General features: G+C 45.1%; 2 protein-coding genes across 2 annotated transcripts in view; one reads left to right on the top strand and one right to left on the bottom strand.

The window, feature by feature from the left end:
• The window catches only part of GGCX (gamma-glutamyl carboxylase), a 35,548-nt gene extending 28,419 nt beyond the window's left edge, over positions 1-7,129 (top strand). Inside the window, exons 13-15 of the mRNA XM_083184640.1 lie at positions 726-873; positions 2,173-2,368; positions 6,858-7,129. Coding sequence (XP_083040766.1) covers positions 726-873; positions 2,173-2,368; positions 6,858-7,023 — 510 coding nt within the window. The 3' untranslated portion in view covers positions 7,024-7,129. The remainder of the gene's footprint in view (positions 1-725; positions 874-2,172; positions 2,369-6,857) is intronic.
• A 58-nt stretch (positions 7,130-7,187) lies between these two features.
• On the bottom strand, positions 7,188-12,772 carry MAT2A (methionine adenosyltransferase 2A). The gene is made up of 9 exons (XM_083184641.1): positions 12,589-12,772; positions 10,746-10,823; positions 10,547-10,669; positions 10,353-10,465; positions 10,124-10,267; positions 9,809-10,027; positions 9,045-9,227; positions 8,800-8,933; positions 7,188-8,480 (listed from the first exon to the last, which is right to left on the bottom strand). The coding sequence occupies exons 1-9, from the start codon at positions 12,680-12,682 to the stop codon at positions 8,378-8,380; spliced, it is 1,191 nt and encodes a 396-aa protein (XP_083040767.1). The 5' UTR covers positions 12,683-12,772; the 3' UTR covers positions 7,188-8,377.
• Positions 12,773-17,174: the final 4,402 nt, after the last annotated feature.

Raw genomic sequence — 17,174 nt, 5'->3', positions numbered from 1 at the left:
TTGGGTTTTAAGGTATCAGATGTTGCTCGGGGTCTGTGACAATAAGTTTGAAACTGTTATGCAGGCTATATTCCCCCCTACAACATGGTCTTTAGTGGTGGGTGGTTGGACACGTGCAGCCCACAGAGCTGATCTTAATCTTAACCACTATGGAGTATATTCAGTGCTCTGATGGTGAGCATTGCCGATGGCTCGCCGTCATAGCTCGCCATCAGTATTTAATTGCCCCCCTTCACTCGCCATTTCCACCTCGCTGGTTCTTTGCAGCGAGGTGGAAACGACGAGTGCGCCCATCAAAGCGGCGAGGCTCACCACAAAATGTCAAAGGCGCATATGGGGCAACCTTGTGTATGTGGATTTTAAAAAAGTTCATCACTGTTCAAAATTCAAAAAAGGGGAGCCACAACAACTGCCATTCCGAACTGATGCACTGGCAGTTGGTGTGGTTCCCCTTTTTGAATTTTAAACTGTGCTGCAACCCCTACTCTTATAAGTTGGCACACATGTAGGTATGAAAGCAAGATGTGCCCAGGTTTATCTCCACAATGAGACTTTGTCATCTCCCATGAGGGTCTGATACTAAAATGAGTGTGAATCCTAACTCTTGTGGTATAATACTGGCTCCCCAGCTCTGCCTATCGTGGATTTCATGTATTAATTTTGTCACAGGCCAAGATTGTAATATCCATATACAGGTATGATCTATGCACACTGCTATCTTTCAGCTGCCAGCAGGGGATTACCACAAGGTGTTTACCGTGTCCCCGGGACCCTCTTGTTACATGTACCTGTATGTGAACACCACAGCTGTGAGCCTAGAGAAGAACCTCACTCGCCTGCAGGAGCTGAAGGAGAAAGTGGAGAATGGGAGTGGTGAGTATCAGCAGCCAGTGTAGTGTAGACCTTATATCAGTGGTCGCCAACCCGTCGCTCGCGAGCTACCGGTAGCTCGCGGCAGCGATCCGGGTGGCTCGACCACTCCCTCTGCCCCTGCCAGCCGCCCGCCACTCCATTATCCAGCCAGCCGAATCCGTTAGCCGAAGCTCGGCCTTCTCCCTGTCTGTTCTGAGGGGAGGAGAGCGCATCCCGCGTCTCTCCTACCCCTCACTGTGGATTCCTTTGACTGTGCCGTCTGCGAATCAGAACTCGCGGGCCAGCAGCCAATCAGGAGCTGGCCCGCGAGTTTTGATTGACGGACGCCCAGTCACAAGGAAGTGAGGGGAAGGAGAGACGCTCGGTGCTCTCCTCTCCTCAGAGAGGAATCAGCAGCAGCGGCGACGATGACACCGGACACATCGGACACAGACAGCAGCGGCACTGGGGGACAGCAGCACTGGTGAGTCTGCTGGTGCTGGGAAACTGGCACTGTGGGGGCATACATGTTCCTGGCACTGTGGGGGCATACTTGTTCATGGCACTGTGGGGGCATACTTGTTCATGGCACTGTGGGGGCATACATGTTCCTGGCACTGTGGGGGCATACTTGTTCCTGGCACTGTGGGGGCATACTTGTTCCTGGCACTGTGGGGGCATACTTGTTCCTGGCACTGTGGGGTATATGTGTATACCCTTTTCCTCTGTCTCCAGTGTTGGGAGGTATGTTTGTGACACATTGGACAATGCAGTGTGTGGCATATTGTGTCTGGGGCATTGTGGTATGCGGCATAATGTGTCAGGGCCATTACAGTGTGTGGCATAATGTGTAAAGGGCATTTTTTGATTATTATGCAGATTTCTTGTTTTTAAAAAATTTTAGCAGCTCTTCAGGCGGTTTATTTTGTCTCGAGTAGCTCCCGCCCCAAAAAAGGTTGGAGACCACTGCCTTATATGAAATGTGCTAAGGGCAGAGGTCTATTTCCTGCCTTCCTTGCCCTGATCATGTAATAGTCCCTGCTTGAACTTTCCAATAGAAAAGTCCCCAGCAATTCCCAAAGAGGAGACAATCTATCCTTCTCAGAGTTCTAGATGCCTTCCTTCCTTCCTTAATTTCTCTTGAAATCCCCAGTAAATACCGAGGACTGACACTCTTATAAAACTATCAGTCTGCTATAAAATACGGTTGTCTGGACCCTGCCCTCTTAAACCACCACTCACGTGAAATATGAATGTATTTTACTCTTGAACATGACCTCTGCTTGCACTGGTGTTGGAATTGTCTCCTCTGCTTTCCAGAGACTGCTCCTCTATCTCCAGAGTTACAGCCCCTCATCTCTGGGGTGGTGGAAGATATTGATGTTACAGACCCTCTGGTGCTCACCTACCTGCGCAGGCAGAAGCGGATAGCAGAGGTTGAGCGCAGGCGAAATGCGACAGTGGTTCAGAGGTTTGAGAGATTCTTCAATAAGAAGTATTATCTTCTGCGTCGCAGGTAGGTATCTGATTTATTTTCACAATTAAAGTTATGGGATCAATTCTGACATTCTAATATTGTATTTAATATAGTAATGTATTCTAAAGCCAGAACAGGCTAGAAGGGTGAACATTAAGCAGTAAGTTAAGTACATTTGGCTCAGCAACCTGGTTCCTGATTATATAGTAAACTAGCTGAGGTAGCCTTCTTTTGTTTTACGCTTATCCATTCACCATGCCCATGGTGTGACTGGACTGGCTTACACCTGTCTGTGGTGGGCTACCGGATCTGACCAGGTTTTTGTTTTTTTCTGAAACTCCATGTCCACAACCCCCTTTTTGGGCCACCACTGGCGGAGTCAGGATTACAGATGTTAGTGGTCCCAATCTATGTTCTGCAACCTAATCTGGTCCCAATGTATGTTCTGCAACTTTGCCATATGTTGCTTCCCTGACTCACTTTGCATAGTGACTCACTTTTTGCCCCCCCCCCCCCCTTCCTAGGGGTGTTTTACCCCCTTAGTATCTTAGTATTTTTTTTTTTTTTAGATTGTAAGTGATATGTGTACCAACTTTGGTGTAAATTGCTCCAGCCATTCCAGTTATGCTGGAATATACATGGGCCAGACTCCTTTTTGGCCCCCCCACAGGGGTGCTAGAGGTGACTTGTGGTGTGTACACACGGTACAATCCAGCATGAGATTTTGACTATATAGTGAAAATTGCATGCAGATCGCACAGGTTTTTTACCTTGCGATCCCAATGCGCGCTCCCGGGGCAGCACAAATCGAAACCCAGATAGGCAGGGCAGCAATGACTATATAGTGCAAATCTAATGCAGATAGCATGAATTGTATGTAAATAGTGCAAAGATTGCTTAGCAAAGGAATCTCACCGTGTGTACACACCATTCATTACACCCACAGTATTTTTTCCCAGATTGTAAATCGGATGTGTACCAAGTTTGGTTGTACATTGCTCCATGTGTTCAGGTAAAACAGACATGCAGTGCAATTTTTCAGCTGGAACTCTGCTTCAGAACTACTCCTCTATCTATATTAAATTACACACACACACACACACACACACACACACGTGGATCAATAAGTACCTGAGTTAAGAATGAAGACTAATTTTTTATTTATTTTTCAACATACTCTCCTTTCACGGCAATATACTTTTCTGAACATCCCTGCCATTTCTTTAAACCCTCTAAAAAATATGATTTGTCAAACTCTAGACTTCTGTCTCGACGATGACCTTCTTGTTTGAGCTGAATTTATTATTTTTCCCGCGAGCAACATTTTCAGGTTAGGGAACAGAAAGAGGTCGCAGGGAGCCAAGTTTGGCCAGTACAGTGGATGCAGCAACAATTCATAGTGCAATTCATGCAATTTGGCGGCAACAATTCCAGATGAGGGAATTGCATTGTCGTTGTGGAAAAAAAAAACTAACCTATGAATCAAATCTGAAATTTGCTATGGCGTTGTTTGAAAGATGTTAGTACACGATAGTAATACCAACTTTCCTCAGCAACACCACCTGTCTTCAAACACAGGTGCTTATTGATCCAACCGCGTGTATATCTATGTGTTCTGGAGCAGGGTTCTAGCTGAAAAACTGCACAGCGTGTCTGTTTCACCTGAACACATTGTACACAAGTGTCTTATCAATTCTCATTTCCGTTTCAAATAATGAAGAGGGGATTTAATTGTGACTATTGTGATTAGCATTCTCTGAGGCACGAAATGTAACGGTTGTCATAATTCCAATTTCCAGTTGTGTATTACTGTCTGTTGGGGGTTAGGAAGCCTTAAATAAACTGCTACCAAAGACAAAACTAAATGATATTCCCAGACCAGGAGGAATGTCATATTTACATTTCCTGATCTGCTAGTTGCAATGCAGATAAGACTGGTAGCTATCCCTACTGTATGGCTCAGTATTTGGCTTTGCTGTACTTATTATCACACATTATTTTCATAACTGCAGGTGTGAAAGGTGTATACATGCTAATGGAGCATATTTACCATGTTTAAAGAAAAAAAAAAAAACATTATGCAGGAACAATTTTTGCATACATTTTCTGTATCCTTGCTATGTATGAATAGCCTAGTGCAGATTTCACATTGATCTCCTGCATAATGCTAAATATTGGCATTGACTATCACCAGTGGGACCTACACTCTGACCCATATACTTAAATCTGAAAAGTAGTTTTTGTAGTTTGGACATGTTGGTTTACACTTGGGGTAGCCAACTCCAGTCCACGAGAGCTACCAACAGTGCATGTTTTCCAGGTCTCCTCACACAATCACAAGTTAACTAATCAGCTCCACCTGTGGATCTTTTAAAATGTGTCCTTGAGTAATGAGTGCACCTATGCCCCAGCTAGGTTGTCTGGAAAAAGTGAACTGTTGGTAGCTCTCGAGAACGGGAGTTGGCACCCCTGGTTTACACTGTCTTCAGATGGTGGAAATGAATTTATGCCTATTGAGGCATTTTTTCCGATTGGGGATCTCTCCTGCAGCCTTTACCCTGAGGTTTTCTGGAGGAGTTATCCACATTCTGAAGATCTAACTCGCATGGTCAGATAGTTTCATTACAGCTACTCCTGGGTTATTCACTTTCCCTTTTGTATATGAACAGCTGAAGGCACAGGATAGTGTTCTATATAAGCCGATCAGGACTCTCTCCATGCACCATCTCCCCTGTTGTCTTTATCTCATGCATTGGTTTCATTTTGGATGTGTCCAACAATCTTGGGATTACCGTTGTCTGCCACCAATGATGGCGGTTCTACCATTGCCAGACTGTTTTGTTTCCTCAGTTGTACATTTGTTCGGTGTTGTAGAACCTTGCTCTTCCTTAAGGTGCTAGGTTGATGTATCCAACATTTGAATATTCCTGTAGAAATCATATTCTGCAGCTATGAAGCTTTTCCTTTTTAAATGTAACAGTATTTCCTCCTTTAGGGTGATGTATTTTTAACACCTAAGAATGCCAACATTGCTGTGAAAGTCTAGTTAAATATTGCACCCAAAAAAAAGAGCAGTTGCTGTGAGTGATCCTGGCATTTGTTGTGGATATTTGAAGCATTACTCACAGCAACGTTAGCATAAATTCCCATGGTCCTCAAAGGATTCATAATGTCTTGCACTCAACATGTAGTCATTCCTGAGACTCAAATAATATTATTTGGCAATACTTTTTACAAGATCAGTGTGTACTTTGTTTTCCAGTATATTTTATATTTCCAAATTAGGTTTATTAATTACTGGAAGCAATGATCCTGGTCACTAAAGCACTGTGATTAAGCACCTTTATGGAGAGGTGTTTACTCATCAGGTGGATATGCAAGCCTTTGAGAGAGAAAGTACTGACCATGCTACATTACAGGCTGTTTGGTTGGTACTTTCTGTCCACTACTTGGCACATCCACATTTCCCATAGTTTGCACCAAGGTCCACAAACAAATATTTCCAGCATGCATAATCGATGAGGCCAATAGGAGATGCGTTGTGGTCTTGTCTAGATGTGCAGGTGTTGATAAGTACAAAGTATTCACTTTCATTAGTAAATGGATTGGAACATTACAGGAGTTAATCTTAATCTCCTATGACCTCTACAGTTCCCATTTCCAGGTGCACTGTTAAATCACCTGGAAAATGTGTCCCATGTAAAATGTCTGGAGAACAGACAGCTAGAAGTAATATATTCTAGCGCTGCCTCCCGCCCATACACTGTTTGCAGTATTCCATGTATTACCTTAGTAACTGCATGTCTGGGACCCGGGCAGCTGGACTGCCTATGACGCAGATCTGCCATGCAGCATTTGCAGACTCCAGCAATATATCCCATACAAGACTGCAAATTGGAATCAAATGTTGGCATGTACAACTTAGGCACTTTTCACCCAGTTTCTGAACCCAATCTGGTTGGAGCCTGGTAAAAGTTTAGTCAGAACCAACTGATGTCCATAGAACAGTCATGTTTTGAAGTAATGGCTTGCACTGGCCATACACTAAAACTTTCCTCCAACTAGGTTTGCTAAATGGAATAAAAATCTGGTACTGTAAGAGCAAGTGTGATTCGTTCCTAAAAATCTTTACGCAAAAATGGTCATTCAGACAAGTAATTTTGAATGTTGGATTTTAACAATTTAATAATCTTTTTAATTTTAGCCCAATTGTTGATCATTTTCTTTATACCAGATTTGCAATCCAACTAGTTGAATTTTTTTAAGATGGTCTAGGGCAGTGGTAGCCAACTCCTGTCCTCCAGAGCTAGCAACAGTTCACATTTTCCAGACAACCTAGCTGCGCCACAGATGAACTCACTAACACATTTTAAAAGATCCACAAGTGGCACTAGTTTCACTTGTGATTCTGTGAAGAGATCTGGAAAACCTTAATTGTTAGTGGCTCTCAAGGACTGGAGTTGGCTACCCAAGGTCTTGTGTACGCACTGACTGCATAAGCCTAATACCACATCTGTTTGGTCTGTAGTTTCCTGATGACAGCAATTTCGCTACGGAACCTAGTCATTGGCCGGCCATCACTGGAGCAGCTCGCCCAGGAAGTAACCTTTGCCAGCATGAAGTATGATGACTCACAGCACCAGGAAGATAAACGAGATAAATCTCTCCAAGAATCAGAACATTTAGACCTGTGACCAAAGTACTGCCAGAATCTTTTATATGTTTTGTCTTTTTGTACAGAAGCTGCCTTTTATACTGCTGTAATACCCAAAATAGTCTAATAAAGATCTAAAAATTAAACCAATTCTATTTCTAACTTACGAGACCTTTAAAATAACAGCATTAAAGACAACACACATTAAGGGAGCACCTAATACTTTATTCATGAAACTTGTGTTATTTTTAACCAGACACATGGAATAGCTAAAAATTGAAGTAGGAGGATGGTGTAAGCCCATTACAAGTCAGAGAACTCCCTACAGGACAGCGTGTAAACATCCAGTTTCTCTGTACAACACTGGTATTGTGTGCTCATGCCTGCAGGGGGTGCTCCAACTGAAATAAATCTTACACATGATCACAAGCCAGGTCCTCTGCAGAGTGCCGCTAAGGTTTTTCTGTACTACACCTTAGCATGCCAGAGTTTACTGGGCGGTGTGGAGTCATTGTAACCGAAACAACATAATGTAAAAAATAAAATAAAAAAAGTGTTACCTGTGGCACAGGCTACTCTGTACTTACACCTGTACCTGGCTCCACAATAAATAAAGCAGTTACACATCCATTTTCAAGTAAGATCCTTTTGCTCGTCTGCAACCGGTGTCAGGTCTAACCTCTGCCGTGTACTGGTTTCTCTGTAGCCACACCAGCCAGCCGCAGAGGGGAAATAAATAGACCGGACACCAGTTTGCGGAATAAAACTAGATCAAACGCTAGGCAGGGAGGTCTGTGCATCGTGGCTGATAAAGGGGGAAGATGTTAAGGAGTCATCTACAGGCACCAGGAAGTCATTGTAACAGTACGAAGAGGCCACTTTAATTTTCTGGACCAGTTGTGTACTGCATTACTCGCTATTGGGAAGTGTGTATGGTTCAGCAAAGTGCATTGTTCAAAGTATAGGGCACTACTGATTTACATGCAGAAGATTATGATGGAGTTTGTTAAAAGCAGTATCATTTAGGGCTTAACACCCAGATCCTATAAAGGGAGCACCAGAGAATAAGCAGTAGCATGTCTGGGCCCCAAGAGAGAAGCCAGGGGACAATATACTTGGTCATAGATACAACATGTAAGGCTACCAGAACTAGTAAAAGCCTATCCTGCTAGAAGCACCTACAGTAAACAGATTAGATTGACAGCAAGGAAGGGATGCGGTGACAATACAACTTATACATGGTCCCCCTCTCCAGGAAGGAGGACATGATACTGGAGACTACAGTGAACCAATAGAATGACAGGAAGGGTTAGTAGGGGCCTTTTCCTCCCTCAAGAAACTGCAGGCTTCTCTGTATATAACGCCAGCAGGTCAAAGGAGGAAAAGCCTAACAATCAATACTCCAGCTTTTTGGGCACTTCCCAGGGGAAGCTGTCCCTACCAAAATGGCCATAGGATGCAGTCCTCTGATAAATTGGCTTCTTCAGATCCAGATCCCTGGAATATACAAGTTTGCTTGTTAATAAGCAGTATGTATTACATTTCTCTATATCAGTTTGTCTCAGCTATGGGAAGAGCCTGCCCCATTGGCTCAAGCACAGGGCACTTACCCTGTGGCCATCCAAGACTATACTCACCACTTTGAATTGACTAACGACTGTGTCCACCAATGACCCGAAACCCCTTCATTCTTCTGCTCTAGGTGGTGTTCACACAATGCAGGGCAAGCCCTTTCTGACTAGCCATTACCTCAGCAAGGTAATAACACCTCCCTCCCATTACCTTGGTACACAAAGCAACTCATCACCAACTTTACCTGACAATTACACCAGGGCGGAGGTCAAAGTTCTTCTTTACTATGGTCAGCAGTTCCCTCTCACTCTTCTGTGAGGTCCCATAATGGAAGATTGAGATAGACAGAGGATGGGCAACACCAATTGCATAAGAAACCTGTTTAAGAGATTGACATCTGCAGTGTGAACCCAACAGGCATGCAGAGTACAGACAGTTGTTGATGCTCCTGACAATCAAAGTTGTCAATTTCACTAGCTGCATACACACCTGGACAAGAACCCGACGGCACAGGCCTGACTTCACTAAGGATTTAGCCACCCAACGAGCAGCATAGGCAGCAGATCTGTCCACCTTTGTGTAGTCCTTGCCAGAGAAGGCCCCACCACCATGGGCTCCCCATCCTCCGTAAGTATCTACAATAATCTTGCGTCCAGTCAATCCAGCATCCCCCTAAAAAATAATGGGTCATTCCAAGTCGTTAGCCAGCAGTCTAATGGATGGATTGTACAATGTATGGGAGCATATGGCAATCATCCATACGCTCATGAACTCTGGATAAAGATTGTTCTGATAAATTGGTTAAAGCAATTGATATAACACATTTGTCTGACCAACCATTCTCTGATTTCCAGCATTTGGAAGCAAATGGTTGATTCTCATATGCTCCCATACATTACCATTGTATTTGTTTCCACCAAATAGATTGACAGAAAAGTACTCATACAATACTGCAGTGTATTGGCCAACTAACTACCCCCGGAACTTCCCAGGCAGCAGGACCCTATGCAGCATGTCACATGCTGTCCTTTCACACATTTTTTGCATGCAACCCTGTACCCCACTTCCGACAGGAAGGCCGAGACGGAGGTCGGACTGCAGTATGTCCGGTGTGCACAGGACCCCACATCGGACCTAATGGGGACATGAAACACCTCTGATTTGGCCCGATCAATCAGATTGGGTCAAATCGGACAAGTGTATGGGCACCTTTAGAATGGAACGGATAGTGGCATTCATGGACCATAACGAACCTGTGGACCCCCAATTACAAAACGCCCACTTGGCTGCAGGTGGTAAATTGTGTCGTCATCCAAGTACTTGGCGGGAACCACAGCTTTCACAATTTTCTCTTTCAGGGCATCACGCATCTCATCCAGGCAGATCACCTCGTCATGCTGAACAGATACCACAATTGTGTGTACTCTTAATGGGATTACTGCCCCACGGTCCTGCATGTACTGGACAGTCACCTGCCATTGAAGGGGAAACCATTTAGTTTAGATGCACACTATTTAAATTCAAGAACCCTGCTAGTAATTGTGTCAAACCAAAGCTATCCTCCTCACCTGGGTCTTAGAATCAGGACGAAGCCAGGGTAGGGTCCCGTCGCGGCGTAGTTCTGCCATCCTTGCATTAAGTTTGTGTGCTAGGACAATTGTTAGAGGCATACACTCTTCCGTTTCATCAGTAGCGTAACCAAACATTAAGCCCTGAATATAAACAGACAACACTAAGACCAAGCCTGTTTTAGAGGCAGCATTACAGGAGCACCTAGGAATTCTAGCTTTTCCTCACCTGATCCCCAGCTCCCACATCTTCCTCATTCCTATCCAGATGCACTCCCTGGGCAATATCAGGAGACTGCTGTTCAAGGGCAACCAAAACATTGCAGGTCTTGTAGTCAAAACCTGGATATAGATGAGAGATTATGCCATTAGTTTTACTGGTAGAACCAAGGACTATTCCTGTTCAGGAGGACCACTACTCACCTTTGGAGGAGTCGTCATAGCCAATGTGTTTAATAGTGTCTCTTACAACTTTCTGGTAGTCTACTGCTGCCCTAGATGTGATCTCGCCAGCGAGAAGGATCATGCCAGTCTTCGCAACAGTTTCTGTTAATGAACATTAACTTAGTTATGTTGTCCTAATATGATTGACCGATCTCATTAAAAAATGATTAACACTGACCACAAGCAACTTTGGCATTTGGGTCTTGCTTCAGATGGGCATCAAGGACTGCATCACTTATTTGGTCACAGATTTTGTCTGTGGGGCAAAAACATTTAGATTAAGCACAAACAGGAAAAACTCCTTTACAGATCCTAGGAGAAACTAGCTTACACTTAAGTAGAAATAATGTTATATAAAGGCTAACAAACTGTAGTCAAACCATCTTCCTGATTGCTCAAGCATTGGCAACCTTTGACATTTTAGCCTGCAGCTTCCAAACTTCAGAATGGGCTGGGAATATAAAGAGTTTCTATAAAAGGAAATTGTGCCCCACACCTGTTTCTCCCCTACAGAGCACAGAATCCAGTTACAGCTCCGTAGTGACACTGTAATACAATGCCGACATGTGAACCCTGCATGATCTCTTGAAGTCATAAGTCAGTCATCATGTAACCAATACAACACCGCTTGAATAGCAGTTCTGCACCTATACAAGTTAAATCTCCACATTTAAAACCAACATTTCCAGCATCATCCAAGGTACTTTCATAGCTGCACTTCAATGTTTACTTCCCAGGGAAACCGCTCCCAAACAAAGCCAGGAATAGATAACACACAAGCCATGAGATCTGCTGTAGGCTGAATTTCAGCTCCCAAGATAACTAAATTGAATCACTATGGGCAGACAGGAGGTCACGTGCACATTGTAGGGAGTAGAAATTTATGGACTCTAGTCCATAGTGCTTAACACTAATGCTTGTTTCTTCATTTAGAGCAGAGCTTTTACACAGCATTAACTGCTCTTAATAGGTTACTTTAAAAAGCACTCCACTTTACAGTTCTAATAGATATGAGCACTGGTTTATACTGCATCGCCACCGAGAGTAGGGGAGGAGTGTCATGTGGACAAGTTTACGAACCCTTCAGGAACAGCTGTCCACACAGTCACATGAAACCTGAGCTACACCACACAAGACGCTCACCCATTGGGCCATCCCCATCTACACCCACTGAGCGTTATGCAGGCTGCATTTGGCATGCCGCCATCACACCTACTTCAGGACATTATGGAGGCTGCTCAATAGTTTCCCAGATAATTTTGCTAAAGAATTAGGTATTTTCGTAGACCATATTATGCAAAAAACACTGAGTATTTGGGTCACTAGCAGGCTGCCAACTACAAGACATTAGAGTTACTGTACAACTACAGGCCAGATGTGGCACCATCACAAGGTCACATTCACCACTCCCAGAGTCAGGCATATGATGTACATTCCCATCTACATACTAATGCACGAGTAGTACTCTGAACATAGTGTCAGGCATTCAGTTTACTCCCTCCACACTAAATACATGCTGGTATTAAATAGCACTCCCCATACATTAGTACAATACAACAGTATCCACACAGGCCATAAACACCAGATCTGATGACCAGTGATAAGCTCCACATGTGCTAGGGCAGATACATGCTATATACAACGCTGTATAAGCTCAATGTTCTGGTCCCATTACATCACCCAATATCCCCTGCAGTACACACTGCCTGCTCCCGCCCCTCTCCACAGAGAGGGTAACATAACAGTCCAGTGTTTCCCGCACAACCCAGAATGACGCATGTTGCCGGCCAGGGATCCACTCCCCGTACGGAGAGATCCCTTCCGACCACGTGCTACGGAGCTGCATTGCGACGGCGCCGCGCGCTCCCGTGGAACAGGAGACTTTAACCCCTTCCCGCCCGGCACACAGCTAGAGAAACAAAGAAAATAAAACCAGACACGGCGAGCAAGATCCCCACAACGATGGAGGCGCCTGTCAGACGGTGCACGCCCAACCTCACATCGCTGTCACGCATACTCACCGGGGTGGCCTTCTCCGACGGACTCGGACGTAAACAGGAAGCTGCCCTCATCGATGAGAGCGTCGTGGAAACCGTTAAGGATCTGTCCGTTCATTGCGGCTGATGATCAGATCGCGGAACGCTAATTAAATTAAATATAGCCCCCAACGAAGCTTGGTCCTGATCGGTTGGAATGAAGGAATGGCGCCAGGTGCGCCGCCTCTTATACCTTCCCCGCGCTGACGTCACTCCTCCCGCGCGACTCCGCTCGGCCAATTCCCAAGCCCGCCCTGGCAGTTACGTCACTGATGCTGGGGCGAGCGGGTCGGGCCAAGGGGAAGGGGGCGTACCATCCGCGCTGTGAGATGGGGTTGGGTTGTCACACGCGTCGTAATCTACAGGGAGCTTTATTTGACGAGATAGGGAGCGTGGAGCGTGGTTTATACACCCAAAGCACTGGTCTAATGTTCAATCACGATGCTGGGAAACATAACTGTTGGTATCTTTTTGGTACAGTCCGAGAATAAAAAAGGGATCCAGAGGGAGGAGCCTAGCAGAAGGGCAAATAGTGAGAGGTGTGAGGTTGTGTGAAGCAAGGGCTGCATGTGCTGGGGAAGGCCTTATGAAAAACTACTACAGTGTGTGGAAGAGAAAAATACAGATTAATATATATACACACACACACACACTACTTTACAGTCTCTAAATTTGGACACTCATGAATTACACAGGTTCTATACCTGTTGAGATAACATAAGCCTGAATTAATTCAGCCACAGAACCCATGAGTCTCCATATATGAAGGAATAGTATGGTTCAATCTAATGGGGCCTTTTCTAAGCGATCTGACTAGATCGCTTAGAAAATGCCCCTACATCGCGATATCGATGCGCAGCCACGCGTGTTGCTATGGCCGGGCGATTAACATCCTGCATGCAGGATAAATCTAGTGAGATCGCCGGTCAGGGCCAGTGCTGTGCATCAATGTGTGCTGAGCGATCTACACTGCTCAGCAGTGTCACCCCTAGAGATACTAATAGTCACCTCATACCATTCCACATCTGAAGAGCAAAAACCAGTACAAATTCAGAAATGGGGCGTGGTCATGGGTAAAGGGGGTGCATTCACGGCCCCTTATATTTACAATGGATAGTTGAATAAACCAAAAAACGTACAGGCCATAAAAAAAAACGGTACTGTACCTGCCAAAAAGGTAGAGTTGGAGAGTATGTCACCTGTGGTCAAGAAGGATATGCTTAATACCTGGATGGATTGGGTGCCTTAAGAACTGCTTTTGGGAACCTCTGGCTTAAATGGTTATAACTATGTCAGTGATAATAGACATATTCCCTTTCTCATATTCCCACCATTTAGTAAGCTGCAAATTCCAGGATATATTACATTAGCATGCTAACATTATATGGAGTATACAACCTAGAAGATATCAATGTGTCATGATGAATAAAAGCACAACCTATGTGGATTAGAGCTGGCTGGCTTGTATAGTATTATTGTAGGAGTGGTACTGTGTGTGTGTGTGTGTCAGACAGGGTTACACGTAAATAGGCAATATGTTTTTGCTGTTAATATGTTTGAGGGGACTTTGCACATAATTAGGCTGTATTGTAAACGTAGGTATAAAGCAAGTCCTTATAATAACCAAGCGGTTTACATTGCTGAGGGCATCTTCTGTAAAGCATGAGGTAAATGTGGAGGTAAACCAGTGTGTTCGTGTTCTATGTTCTGTTTTGTGAACCATTTTCTGGGATACGGTCATTTGGTCTACAGAATGATGGGTCAAGGTCGACATGGGTCTAGGTCGACATGGCTTTAGGTCAACAGTTCATTAGGTCAACACAAGCATTAGGTTGACAGTGTCTAGGTGGACAGTGAAAAGGTCGACATGGGGTTTTTCACTTTTTATTGAGCTGACATGTGCCGACAGGCGGTATTTCATGCCCTACCATTCACTAAGGCATGGTGGGAGAATAAAATAATGTGCCGAGCATAGCGAGGCACCGTGCCCGAAGCATTGCGAGTGATGCGAGGGGTTGTGGTGCACTTGAAACTGTGTCCATGTCGACTGTGTCAACATTTGGGTAAAAAAACAGTGAAAAACTCCATGTTGACCTTTTGAATGTTGACCTAGACACTGTTGACCTAATGCTTGTGTCGACCTAATGACCCATGTCAACCTAGTGGTGTCGACCTAAAGCTTGTCGACCAACATGCTGTAGACAGGGCCGGGGAGAGAGAGAGGGAGCAGCGTCTCGTTCCACGGGGGTGGCGGGGGGAGAGAGACGGGCGGCCATTGAAGATGCGTCGCTCCACAGGGGAGGAAGGAAGAGAGAGAGGGAGCAGTGTCTCGCTCCAGGGGGGGGGGGGGGGGTGTTTGAGATGCGGCGTGTTTGAGACGCAGCGTCCCTCCAGGGGGGGGGGGCTGTAGAGAGAGAGAGGGAGCCGCTCACCTGTGATCCGGGGGGGGGGGGCTGTTCCAAGTGGCCGCCGTCCAGTGGTCGGCGCCCCAGGCAAATGCCTAAAGCTGCTTAGTGGTGGCGCCGGCCCTGGCTGTAGACAAAACGATCCCAACCCCATTTTCTAACCTTTTGTGGAATCTAGTATGAAAACTGTGCATTTCCCAGGAGTACTGGGTTCTGGAACCGTGATCGTCCTAGGAAGATTACTGTAGATTATGCCATGAATGTTATATTGTTTGTCCTCTGCAAGTACTTGCTGGGTGGCCGCATGCTATAGGATTTTGAAGATTGTGATTTAAACATATTTATGGCTTGGACGTTGCGTAACTTTATGCTTTTTCGGTCATAGCCTACAGAACCTTTCTGTGGGTTAGCTTTGCTGGTCTCTGTGCTGGTTACGCTACGTTCTGCAGATCTCTGTACAGGCCTGTTTGGTAAAAGGTGTGCGATCGCTCCCTCCTCCTTTCTCTGCAGAATTTTCTTCTGCAGAATCAGAGCTGATGAAACAAAGAGCTGGCACGTGGAACCTGAGCGGATGCAGGGAGCAGAGAGCCATGACACTGCATATAATCTACAGCACTGCATGCTTGCACGCAACGGCTGTGACACTGCATGTACACACAATATAATAGCGATAATTATTAATACATACAATAAACATGTGACAGACCATAAAACATAAGTTTACACGCAGTCTTACCTAATTTATTCTCATGTACACAGGGCAATTTATTAATAACTGACATAACAATACAATATCTGTAAGGATAAATGGTTATCTTTGCAAAAACATACACTATAAATTATATAATGATCATCTATCAAGAAAGATGTATACACAGCACAATACAGATCAATCATGAAGAACAATAAGGGCACATTTGATGGCAGTTTGGGACCTCAAAAAGGAGGGGTTCTGGGTCCCATAATGTGTCATTTGTGTGGCCACAAAACTGGGTGGTAACCAGGACATATACTGGGGTGGTGGCTACATGCGCTGGGCGTGGGTTTGCTCCACTGTGCGATCGCTCAGACTGATCGAGCTCGGTAATGCGGGGTACACACCAGGACGACCCGCTCACGATGCACATCGTGAGCGGGTCGTCAGTGTTACTTCCGATCCGATGAAGACCCGCACCCGGGAGTATGGTTGTTTCCAGATCCTACCTGCTGCAGGTAGGATCTGAATAACGACTGACCAACCCGCGGGACCGCGCATCGGATCGGTATCGGTCCACACCAGGACAGAAAAGGGCCCAATCACCACACAATATACATCCAATCGGTTGGAATTGGATCTAGATTGTTGGGATCAGACCCTTGTCTTCCTGGTGTGTACCCAGCGTTAGTCTCACGCCTCGTTGGCCAGCCGCTTCTCGTCTCCACATTCGCACGGGCGATCAACACGCACAATTGATAAAATACATGCACCTGCACACAATACTCACCCATGCAGGAAACAAGTTTCTCTCATTTATCAATTAACTAACTACATGGCAGCCACACGGGAAGCACACTTTACCAGTTTAACCATTTACACTTCTCTGCATTCCTATCTCTTATATATTTTATTGTTTTTACCCACAATTGCACCAGCATTCTTAACGTCATCAGATAGTGACATTAATGTCCAGCACATTTGTGGTACACGTAGATTGAGAGTTACTTAGGAAAGTGGCACATTCAGAACACAAGAAAGACACATGTAATAAGGGTTAAGAAGTAGCGTAATTGGGGAAGGTAATTAGTACATGGAATGCAATAAACACTATAAAATGAGGGTAATTGGATAATGGGTTGGATATTACTGGGTTTGATGTCCGAGCGAACAGGCCGAGCTCTGTGTGAACACGCTAGCGTACTTGCGCTAGTACACCACTCCCCTTTGCTTTTAGATGCAAACAAACGGGTTCGCCGGTCTTATGGGTGTGCCTTCGCTGCCCGTGCCCATGTGCGGTCCGTTCACTCGGCTACGTGTGAATGTGTGTTCAAATGAATCAATCAGAATAAGGGCCTGTGTGTGTGTGTGTGTGTGTGTGTGTGTGTGTGTGGGGGGGGGGGGGGGGTGACATCACTGACCCCATAGCTCTTCTGATATACTTATCAAAATACAGCAGGCTGGCTGCATTT

Source organism: Crinia signifera, chromosome 4, assembly GCF_055691185.1.
Source record: "Crinia signifera chromosome 4, ASM5569118v1, whole genome shotgun sequence".
Classification (NCBI taxonomy): domain Eukaryota; kingdom Metazoa; phylum Chordata; class Amphibia; order Anura; family Myobatrachidae; genus Crinia; species Crinia signifera.
The sequence above is the reverse complement of the archived record's forward strand: the minus strand, read 5'-3'. Positions and strand labels throughout refer to the sequence as shown.

What these genes read in the sequence shown, in the direction of transcription:
- MAT2A (XM_083184641.1), bottom strand. Translation starts at nt 12,682, where the DNA reads ATGAACGGACAGATCCTTAACGGTTTCCACGACGCTCTCATCGATGAG. An exon ending in CGTCGGAGAAGGCCACCCCG is followed by an intron (nt 10,824 to 12,588) that starts GTGAGTATGCGT and finishes TTTGCCCCACAG; the next exon opens with ACAAAATCTGTGACCAAATA. An exon ending in GCCGTCGGGTTCTTGTCCAG is followed by an intron (nt 8,934 to 9,044) that starts GTGTGTATGCAG and finishes TCTCTTAAACAG; the next exon opens with GTTTCTTATGCAATTGGTGT.